We start from the raw sequence: 11,601 nt of genomic DNA, 5'->3' as shown, positions 1-11,601 counted from the left end.
CTAATTTATAAACCAAACATGAACTTAATCGTAATTCCAAGTATAAAGTAGAGGTCTGGTGCAACCAGAGTCAGTCCCCTGCAGGAGTCTTTAGTACATGGAGAGCCTGCTCAGTGTGCTATAACGGCCTCAAGCACGGCACTTTTTGATAAAGATGAAGATGAAAAATGTTTTTTTTAAGTCTTTTTCACAGTCAAGGGCTCCACATCATCTGATCTATAATGAAGGATGAGTCCACATAAAATTCACTGAGACAAAAATGATAAAGTTTGTAATAAAAACAGGAAGTAGCTCTAATGGGGAAAAACAGCTCACACAGAGACAGGGACTTGTTCAAACAGGATTCAGACTGTACGAATAATAGAAGTAACAAAACTCAACTCAAATTTACTGAGTGGTACTAGTTTGGGGTAAATGTTACATGTTGTTGGATTTTCGTAACATTAAAGCTCTCAGACTCACTACCCGTGTAGTTTATGTGGCCCAAAATTACACCATGTTTTCACCACACAGTAAAGATGTGAGGTGTGGACTTTCAGCTTTATTCAAAAACTACTGCATTACTGTTTAGGACAGCCCCCCTTTTTTGAGAGGTTCAAAAGTATCTGACAAGCAGTTTCATGGGTGGGTGAGGCCTGTTCTAATTATTCTATTATTTAAAATCCATTGTGAATTCCAGTGGTGTGTTATAGTCCTTTAATTGGACTGAACGGGAATTTTGTAAGGAAAAGATTTACACCCACACAGACACCCCGAAATATGTGTAGAGAGTTGTCTTGATGAACTCTAAAGATGTACCCTTAGGCTACAAGATACATCTGTCACCATCTTACAATGCTGTGATTGCAGCCATTCCCCAACTCTCTGTGAATGGTACTCATCGACATTGATCAGTGGGCTTTGATCAATAAGCTTTGATCATTGGTTGTTGATCAGTGGTCATGAGAATTTGCATATTAATGATTAAGGAACTGACCCCCCCCCCCACCCACCCATACACATTGTTCCTTCAGTGGGCTGGTTTAAGTCATTATGACTCTTTATTGGATGCTTTGTCATCATCAAGACTCAAACAGCAGAAAAAAACGTTTTTCACTCCATAACGATGATTATTCTGACCCTGTTTTGGTCTGTAGGATGGCCTGGTTTATAAGATTGAGTCTGTAACAGCATCATGACAGTTTTATGAAAAACTAATTATACTAGTCAAACCCCAGTTATAATTTGTTGTTTTTCTTTATTTCGAGAGCCAAAATGACCAGAAGAACTAGTCATCCAAAAAGCAGAAGTGTTCATCTTCATCTGGTAATGACTAAGCATGTTACAGCTCGCACAACTGAGGCTGGGATCACAACGCCTTCGCTCATCTGCTTCCTGCTTGTTTAAATTGTGTTAAGCTTTAAAGCTGTGCTGCTTTGAGTGACATGAGGCTGTCAGCAGTGCAGCTCCCACTGCTAAACGTTATCCTAAAACACAAGTGTGTGTGTGTGTGTGTGTGTGTGTGTGTGTGTGTGTGTGTGTGTGTGTGTGTGTGTGTGTGTGTGTGTGTGCGTGCGTGCGTGCGTGCGTGTGTGCGTGTGTGCGTGTGTTCCTTTTACACCCATGGCTTAAAGACATGTTCAAATAAGGGCATGAAGCCATTCAGAGGGTTTGACCATCACCAGCCTGCCCTCTATAAAGGTGTGTTCTCCTTGTAGCTGCATCCACTGCAGCAGCATCTCGTCCTGAACAGAGCCTCCAGCATCACTCAGACCTTTCTCCACCACTGCAGGTAACAAAGGTTTAAATTGGCACAATATTGATTACAATTCAGAATAAACCACAGAGAGAATGTTTTTTTTTTCATCATCTCAAAGTGATGACTAAAATTAACGACAGTAAACATAGAAAACAGATGGACGTGTTTTTTCAGAGTCATCCTAGAGGAAAAGAAAAGTTCAGTGAAAATCAGACTAAGACCAAACTCATGTCTGTGAAACTGAGCCTAAAACTCTTATTTAGTCCTGACATCCTGCAGACTGTGAGAGGTTTTTTGTTTTTTTTATTAAAGACACTTTAAAATGAATTTTTAGACAAACATCTCCTGAAAGAGCAGAGCTGATAATCTGGTGAATGACGGTCAGTTTTAGAGAATAGTCTGCAGATGGACACTGTTATATATTCACTCATCTAATTTTTCCATCCTTGTCAAACCCACTCAGATGGCTGCTCCTTACTGGGTTTCTGTAGCTGTCGTTGTTTTGATGACTGTTAGAAACGGTGAGACTGTTATTGAGCCACACGACCTCGCACCAATTGTACAAGACATTCTGAACAGGTGAGTGAACTTTCTGTGAAATACAGAAGAAAAACTGAACATGAACTGATCATGATGATGATGATGTTGTTAACAATAGCTATTTTTAATGTGTTAAAGCATACAGAGTACCATGTGATGTGCTATTGAAAATGATATTACTGTGTTGAGCAGTGCAGAATCTACAGCGATGAACTTGAAGGGAAAATGATGATGGAGTCAAAAATATCCTTAAGTAAACTTTATAAGTAAACACATCAGCACGCAGTACATCCTCTCTTTCAAGGCTACCATCCCTGTGTCCTGCTCGCTCACTTGGCCAGTGGTGTGATGTCACAGCATGTTCCTTCACAGTGGTGCTGTGCCCCTTTGTCGTGACAACCAAACTATTGTGTCCCAGTTAAATAACAATAACAATAATGCACTCCAAAACATTTCAAAACTTGAATACACAAATTGAATATCTCAACACACTGGACTCTAACACAGATCAGCTCCTCTGTCCTTTCTCAAACTCTCAGTGAAACAAACCAACATTGTTGTGGTTTCATGTAAATCTTTCCAAATGAAATCAACATCAGAACCTGTGTTTGTGTCTTTTGGCAGGTACACACCAAGCTACATTAGTGCAAAAAACAACAGGTCAGTAACAAAGGTTACTTTAATCTGCAGCACAGTACTTACAGTGTACTTTATAGTAACAGAAGCAAGCTGAGATCATTAGAGCTACACGTAGAAGCAGAGACTGACAGAACAAATGCATCATTATATGCTCACTGTTATTGACAATAATAGTCTCTGTTATGTTCTTTAGCTCTGACACGCTGGGTGTTACTGAGACGAACATGAAACTGTCTTTAACCACAACCTGTCAATGTATCATGCAGACTTTATAGATCAATAAAACAAGTGTTGATTATTGAAGCAGGAGCATAAACACACAAACACAGCCAAAAGCGGTTTGTGTGTAATGGTGAGATGCAGGTGGTAGAACACTTGATCCCAAAGGTTGATTCTGTTCATCTGGGAGAAACGTTTCATCATCATCCAGCTGATTTCTTCAGTGTCAGCTGACTGCAGGTTTACAACCTTATAAACATCCAGATGAACAGAATCAACTTTTTGTGGATTTCCTTACCTGATGCTTGAGCTGCATGAAGATGTGTTGCTGTTACACTTTCAAAACAACCAAAAGATTTTAATCAATTTTCCAAAAGTCAGAAAAAGACTGATTTACTGAGCAAAATGAGACTAAACTCACTTTGGCTGGTTTAACACTCTGAATACTTTAATCTACACGTTATAAATAAAATGTTTTACAGGTGAATATTCTCTGTTTGCTTTGACAGAAAGTTTCCCATGTTCAGTGTGGCTGTGAGCGTCCCGTACAATGAACAAACAAACAAGTTTGATATGAATGAAGTCCGTAAAGATGATGGTGAAAAAGTGAGGAAGACGATTCTAAACTGTGACATATACAAAGGTGACAGAGTGGTGGCAGCCACAGTGCTGAGATGGCCTGATGTCTTGGATCAGTGTCCTAATGGAGATGTACAGTGGAAGGATGTTTTGCAGAAATGTGGTAAACAGCAGATTAACACATGGGCTGAAGTTAAGTTGTGTGATAAAATTAAAATACGGGATGGCAGAGCTGATCATGCAGAGTTTCGAACCCTGCAGGATTTTCAACCTTTACTCGCAACACAATCAATAAATGATCTGATGGTTTTCTACGTCCGTGACTCCCCATGTGATGAAACATGTACCAACCCAAGAAATCCTCAGAATATTCTCATTAACATACAAGAGATAATGCACTGGAAGAATTATGTTGTTGTGTTTTCAGATGTATTTAGACCTCGTGATGGTGGGCACATATCTATGGAAAAGCTGGGTGAATCACTTAAGTGGCTTGGGAATGCAATCGCAGATCCAAAGTCAAATGGTCTTCAGCATATATTCCGATGCTACAGGCAGCAAAAAATGAAGTGCTTTAGGTGCAATGGTGACAATGGTGAAGTTGCATTTGAATGTATTTTAGATTTGGTTAACAACCTAAAAAAGCAAACTGTCTGATGTTGGGAGAAGTCAGGATAGTGGGGAGAAAGAGTAAGGGCAAGAAGAAGCAGAAGGGTAACATCCAGAGAGGAGGAGTAATGAGAGAAAATCATCAGAATTAACCAGAAGAGGGAAAAAGAAAAACAGAAAATGTAATCCGTGCTTTGCATCGTTTTCCTGCTTCCATGTTTAACTTTAAATGTGTCTATACGTCACAGCAAGATTAACATGTGCTCCTGAAATCACAGCTGCCATCGTGCACTCTGGTCCTTCTAGTCCACGATACTGTCTGCGCCTCTGATTGTGTCTGTGAACTGAAACACAAACAGTGTATGTGGAGCGAGTGTAATCCATTTATAGCCTCTGATACTGTTTCTGATTAAAGCTTAATAAGCTGCATTAAAACATGTCACAGCTTGGATCTGGTCTGTCCTTCTTTTAAAGCTTGATGTTGTATTTACTGTTTCTATGATTGAATATGAAGTTTGAGGTAAAGATGCTGCAGGTTTTCTATTCATGGGTCACTCCACAGAAACTCTGGTTATACAAGCTGTCGGCTCCCAAATTTTAAAGCCAACATGATAACTTTCTCCAGCCAGTGGTGTGGAGATCCAGCTTTTTAGATCCAATTACAATCCAATCACTCAAAAAGATCCTCTGGAAACAGCAGAGTTATTGAAACAGAACAAACAGAATCACCTGAACACTGAAACATTACAACACACAGAACAGCAAGACAACACATTGTTAGGATGCCAGGGTCGGTGACCCAGTGTTTTTGGTTCTGTACTTTTACTTTTGATGGTTTTGTATTATGACTGTTGTTTTGGGGTTTAGTGGTGTTCCCTCTGTTTGGTGTCTTCCCTGCTTGTGCATCACCTAAGTGTAGTTGGTTTCTGTGTTTGGTCCGCGGTTAGTTAGCCCAGTTTAGGTTTTCCAGTTTCATGTTCACCCACCACTTCTGTTTGTATCTACTTCTGTTCAATAAATATTCACCTGCACCAGAGTTGCCGCCTTTTGGGTCCTATCTTCAATTCCACACGTCTGCCACACCGGACATGACACACATAGCAAAGCAAGCTGGGCAAAGCCCGGGTGTAGAGCCCCGATGTCACCTCTGACCCTCCATAACTCCTCCTGCAGCTGATGGGTAACTTTCCCCTCCTTGTCATCCAGACAAAAACAACAGATGTAGGTCAGGGGTCGGACCAGGCGCCATCTGCAGATGGGCCACCTTTGCTTTGTCACAGTTAGGGTTGCCAACTCCCTGAAAGATAAATAAGGGACACCTCGTGGCCAGGGCTGGGCGACCCAATTGTCTTCACCCTTCCCAGTGTGTTGAATTTTCTAGCTCTTTTTTTGTGTGTGTATTAGTCATCTATTTGTTGTAATCATCTATCCTTGCAGTTGTTTATTACACAAAATTAATTATATTATCACACTTCTGGCCACATAGCGCTGATATTAATCTTAACCATAAGGTTTAAAAAAACAAACCAGTGTTTACATACCATATCTGCTTCTGCCGTGGCCTGGTGGACACAAAATTGGTTAAGGGTTCCCCGAGCTTTCACGCCCCTCATGTTCTTCATGTGCCCACCATTAGAAGCATGCCTATGGAAAAAGTGCACCGCACACAGTGCAGTGCGCTTTGTAACGGTCTTTTGCATTTGATGTTTGTTGCATTTGATGTTTGTTGCATTTGATGTTTGTTAAGCTGTATGTCTGGATTTTGTTACTTTGCGCCCTCTGGTGGTGAACTGTGTAGGGTACAGCTTTGCTGTTTGGGTCTCCACCCAGCCACTTTTCTTTTGCTAGCGCACATGGTGTCTGCATGCTGCACCTCACAGTTAGCTCCACACATGGAGAAAATATCGTTTAAAGAGTGGAAATAATTGACAAAGAAGATGGAAGATAAGGCAATAAGGCCATAAAGGACTATTTAGCACCTCCTGGATGTCAGCGTTAATTCCATTAACATTTATAGACTACTTTTGATTCTCACTGTATTACGGGACAAAGTGCGTCCCTTATTAGCTCAATACGGGACGATTCCGTTTTTCAAGGAACGGTTGGCAACCCTAGTCACAGTCGGCCATAACACGATTAAAGTTACACATCGGTCCTAATTATGAAATCTCACTACAAGCAGTGCAAATCAAGTTTATGGGTCATGTCACAAACCATTTCATTTTCATTTATTAATTTATAAAGCACATTTAATAACAACAGGGCGTTGACCAAAGTGCTGTACAACATGACAGTGACATTAACAACAACAACAGATATAATTTAAAAGCAGATTAGGATAAAAGAATTGGTAACTCTCCTACAGTTTCGAAAGCCAGAGTAAAAAAATATGTTTTAAGATGCGATTTAAAAAGAGTAACAGTTGGGGCCTTTCTAATGTGGAGAGGTAGATCGTTCCACATTTTCGGTGCCACAACCGCAAATGCCCGATCTCCTCTATGAACCATCCTAGACTTATGTAAAGTAAGGAGTAAGTGATCACTTGATCGAAGGGCTCTAGAGGGCGTATACAGCTGCACAAGGTCAGACAAATAGTCCGGTGCCTGGCCATTTAGCACTTTATAAGTTAAAAGTAAGATTTTGAATTTAATTCTAAAACGCACTGGAAGCCAATGAAGGGAAGCAAGCACCGGAGTAATATGTTGGTGTTTCTTCACACGAGTCAAAAGGCGAGCTGCAGCATTCTGTACAAGTTGGAGCCGGGCCAAGCTGGATTGACTAACACCCACATAAAGTGAATTGCAGTAATCCAGTTGAGATAAAACAAACGCATGAATTGCTCGTTCCAAGTTTCTAAAGGATAGAAAAGATCTCACTTTGGATAGGAGCCTTAATTTAAAAAAGGACCGCTGGACAACTGAATTAATTTGTTTCTCAAATGTAAGTTTGCTATCCAAGAAGACCCCCAGGTTTTTTACATGCGTTTTAACAGCACATGTTAGGTTACATAAGTCCAAATCTGGGGCATTGAAATTACAGCTTGGTCCAAAAATAATTACCTCTGTTTTATCCTCGTTGAAGGTAAGAAAATTTGAGGCCATCCAGGTTTTAACTTCGTCGAGACATTTGACTAGCGATTCCAAGGGCGTAGAGGTGTTTTTATTAAACCGAAGATAAATCTGGGTGTCATCGGCATATGAGTGAAAGCAGATGTTATGCTTCCTAAAGATTAGGCCTAGGGGCAACATATAGATTGAAAAAAGAATTGGGCCTAATACGGAGCCCTGCGGGACACCACAAGTAAAAGGGGCTGGGGAAGAAATACAATCATCAAGGCTCACGGAGAAAGTCCTCTTGGAGAGGTACGACCTAAACCATTCCAAGGGGATGCCTTTGATACCACATTGCTCCAATCGGGAGATCAGAATGCTGTGGTCGACAGTATCAAAGGCTGCAGTTAAGTCTAGGAGCAGGAGCACAGCTGGGTCTCCTGAGTCAGTGATTAATAAAATATCATTAAGTATTTTTAAAAGGGCAGTTTCTGTGCTGTGGTGGGTTTTGAAGCCCGACTGGAACTTCTCAAAAATATTATGACTGTTTAGAAAGGATTGTATCTGCTCAAATACAATCCTTTCTAGGATTGCTGTTCCCAGGACTGCGCTCTTCTGGACAGGGATCTCCGATGTTGTTCCCGGGATCTGCTGGAGCCACTCGCCTAGCTTGGGAGTCACTGCACCTAGTGGTCCGATTACCACGGGGACCACCGTCACCTTCACCCTCCACATCCTCTCGAGCTCTTCTCTGAGCCCTTGGTATTTCTCCAGCTGCTCGTGTTCCTTCTTTCTGATGTTGCTGTCATTCAGAACCGCTACATCAATCACGGTTTCTGGGTATCAGCCACCTCCTCTATCTGCCGGTGGTACATACCTGGGGCCTGTCCTGCCATGTTTGTGCCTCTTCTTCCTCCTCTTTCTTGGGTTTCTGCTGCCTGAGGTATTCACTGAGCACACGAATGGTCGTGGCCATCTTACTGATGTATTCGTGGATGTTCGTTGTCTCATCCTGGACTGTGGTGCTGACACTCACCAGTCCCCGGCCTCCTTCCTTCCACTTAGCGTACAGCCTCAGGGTGCTGGACTTGGGGTGAAACCCTCCATGCATGATCAGGAGCTTCCAGGTCATCAAAAAAATCCACAACAAAACCTGCTTACATTTTTCCCCTTCTTATAAATCTCACACTTTTCATGGTAACAACTAGCTTCATCCGCATTGATTACATGATTAAATATTTTTCTCACTTTTCTGATTCAAAATAAAACACAAAGTTGCTTATTAGCCACACAAGCCTCTCCACCACAGTGAAATAGCGACTCCATGTCCAAGTAGCTTTAGCATGTGTTCATGCTGCTTTTTGTTTGCTGTTGTCTGTGTCAGAGTTTGGGCTCGTCTTTCTTACTGATGCTGAAAACTTATGACATGTATTTGTGTATTTATGGTGCTGCAGGATATAAAATACTGAAGTTGATGAATGAGGTTCATCTCGTAGTAACTACTTCACTGTTTCACTGGTTTGTTGGATGCATGATGGCAGTAATGTGGTTTATTGTTAGAAAACTGGAGGCCAGAACAAATTTCAGAGAGCTGAGGCTTCCAGCTCATAACCAGGCACCAACACACAGTCTGATATGAGGTCTCCAGCAGGAGGAGGACAGGACACTAACTTCCACATCACAGGAGCTGCTCAGCTGACACTGCAGCAGGAGGCGGAGCTCCACAGGTTACAGGAAGTGATCCAGAAGCACATTTACTCTGACACATGATCAGTTTAAACACCTGGTGGGCTCTTCGCTTTCTCTTTTCTTTTCAAACAAACGTTAGTGAGAGTTTGTCAGAGTTCCCCATCAACACAGCAGAGTGTCTGTGGTGAGTACGGCTCATGTCTTTAAACATTCATGAAAACAAAGCTGATCTTTGCATCTTTTAGCTTCTCAAACAGCTTTTTTTCTGATGGAATATTTCATGCAGATTTCAGTCTTTGTATTTCAGTCCTTTGCATCATGTAGAGCTCAGTAAACTCATTTATCTTAAAGAGAACCTGTTTGAAGGCTCATATTTCAGCCACTCATCCTCCTCGCCTGAGCTCACTCTGTCTGACTCTTGTAAAAATCAGCTGTTAAAAGTCTTATGCAATAATTTTTAGTGTAAGTCTTAAATCAGTTTATTCTAAATGTTTTCATTCAGAGGAAATTAAACAGAAACATCCTGTTGCCTTCAACAGGTTTGATAACAGGTGTAAACTCGTCGTTCACTCAGATCCATGAAGACGTTTCCAGCAGTGACAAACAAATAAACACAAACATGCAAACATCACAGACACTTTTTAATATTCCTGACATCTTTCCCGTCTCAGTGTTCAAACATGGCTGCTGCCGCCCGTCTGCTGACTGAAGATCAGCTTCTGTGCTCCGTCTGTCTGGATGTGTTCACCGATCCGGTCAGCACGCCGTGTGGACACAACTTCTGCAAAGCCTGCATGTGTAAATACGCAGATCCTGACGTCCCGTTCCAGTGTCCCGTCTGCATGAAGATGTTCTACCCAAAGCCCGAGCTGCAGGTCAACACTCTGATCTCTGAGATGGTCAATGCCTTCAGACGCTCAGAGCAACAGCCAGGTAGACGGGTGGAGGTTCTCCATGGGGAAGGCTTCAAACTGATGGCGATTGTGTGCATGGTCTGCCTTTCATTACTTTGGGACTGCATGAAATTCAATCATCCTCTGAAATGAGTAAAGGAGAGAAACTGGTGAAGATGGAGGCTGAAATCCAGCAGACGATCGAGGAGATCCGACTGAAGATTGAGGAGCTCAAACGCTCAGTGGAGCTCGGCAAAGAGGAAGCAGACAGAGAGATGGCAGATGGCGTTCAGGTCTTTGCTGCTCTTAAAGAGTATGTGGCCAAGCTCACGGAGGCCATCAGAGAGAAGCAGAGACAAACAGAGCTGCAGGCTGAAGGCTTCATCAGAAAGATGGAGCAGGACATCCGTGAGCTGAAGAAGAGGAAGACGGAGGTGGAGCTGCTCTCTGTGCTTCAGCTGGAGGAACCACTGTCTGAGGAGATGAAGGAGAAACTACCCAAGATGCTCGCCAGGTTCGAGCTGAGGCGGGTTCAGAGCTACGCAGTGGACGTGACGTTTGATCCAGACACAGCAAATCCTTGCCTCGTCCTGTCTGATGATGGGAAACAAGTTCACGATAGTGATGTGAGGCAGAAGCTTCCAGACAACCCAGAGAGATTTTCTTACTGTATTAATGTTTTAGGAGAGCAGAGTTTCTCTTCAGGCAGATTTTACTTTGAGGTTCAGGTTAAAGGAAAGACCGAGTGGACTTTAGGAGTGGCCACAGAGTCGACCAACAGGAAGGCTCAAATCACACTGAGTCCTCGGGACGGTTTCTGGACTGTGAGGCTGAGAGATGGATACGAGTACAAAGCTAAGGCTGACCCTGATGTCGCTCTCTCTCTCCGGTCTGGTCCTGAGAGGGTGGGGGTGTTTGTGGACTATGATGAGGGTCGGGTCTCTTTTTATGACGTGTCTGCTGCAGCTCTGATCTACTCCTTTACTGGCTGCTCCTTCACTCAGAAGCTCCGCCCATTCTTCAGTCCTGGTCTGAATGATGATGGTAGAAACTCTGCACCGCTAATCATCACCCCCATTGATTAGACCGGCCCCACAGCACCAGAGTAATGAGGTCAGGTTTCCTGGTCTTATCCTAAACCACACTGTGAACTTGAAGCTCCTGTTGCTCGGTGCATCCTCTGGTATTCCAGTAAAAGAATACTTGGATTACTTGTGTTTCCTCGAGTTTCTAAAAGTAGAATGGGAGGCAGAGCCTTCAGCTGCTGTGGGAGCAGCTCCCACTTTGGATTCAGGGGACAGACCCCCTCTCTACTTTAAGACTCGGCTTCAAACTTCTCTCTTTCCAAAACAGTTGGGACTGGATCAGGTGACTGTGAGCCAGCCTTTAGTTTCACTGCCATAGGCTCAGGCCGGTTTACACCAAGGCCGAGTGAAAGATAAGTAAAGATTATTTTTGAATTATGTAAAGTTACTCTAGAAATGCAGAGCTGATTGGGTCAAACCAACTTTACTTCTTTTTGTCTTCTTCTTCACATTAAATTTAATAATCAGACTCTTCCTGTTTATATCACTGATTTTATTTAGAAATGTTATTTCATTATTCATGTTTCCACCCATGCAGGTCATGCTACTACTGACTGATA

General features: G+C 42.5%; 1 protein-coding gene and 1 long non-coding RNA gene across 2 annotated transcripts; both read left to right on the top strand.

Moving 5' to 3' along the window:
- The first annotated feature begins 1,694 nt into the window (after positions 1–1,694).
- Positions 1,695–4,773, top strand: LOC134629842 (uncharacterized). Its single transcript, XR_010573697.1, has 4 exons — positions 1,695–1,771; positions 2,202–2,317; positions 2,903–2,938; positions 3,646–4,773. It is a non-coding gene; the product is annotated as an uncharacterized LOC134629842 (long non-coding RNA).
- Positions 4,774–9,743: 4,970 nt separating this feature from the next.
- LOC134629841 (E3 ubiquitin-protein ligase TRIM21-like) lies at positions 9,744–11,041 on the top strand. Its single transcript, XM_063477351.1, has 2 exons — positions 9,744–9,996; positions 10,116–11,041. The coding sequence occupies exons 1-2, from the start codon at positions 9,744–9,746 to the stop codon at positions 11,039–11,041; spliced, it is 1,179 nt and encodes a 392-aa protein (XP_063333421.1).
- The last annotated feature ends 560 nt before the right edge of the window (positions 11,042–11,601 follow it).

This window comes from Pelmatolapia mariae, linkage group LG6, assembly GCF_036321145.2.
Source record: "Pelmatolapia mariae isolate MD_Pm_ZW linkage group LG6, Pm_UMD_F_2, whole genome shotgun sequence".
NCBI classification, from domain to species: Eukaryota; Metazoa; Chordata; class Actinopteri; order Cichliformes; family Cichlidae; genus Pelmatolapia; species Pelmatolapia mariae.
Note: the sequence above shows the minus strand (reverse complement) of the source record. Positions and strands in the feature narration are given on the sequence as shown.

Coding starts and splice junctions, on each gene's coding strand:
- LOC134629841 (XM_063477351.1), top strand. CDS start 9,744: ATGGCTGCTGCCGCCCGTCTGCTGACTGAAGATCAGCTTCTGTGCTCC. Junction 9,997..10,115: donor ACGCTCAGAGCAACAGCCAG/GTAGACGGGTGG, acceptor AAATGAGTAAAG/GAGAGAAACTGGTGAAGATG.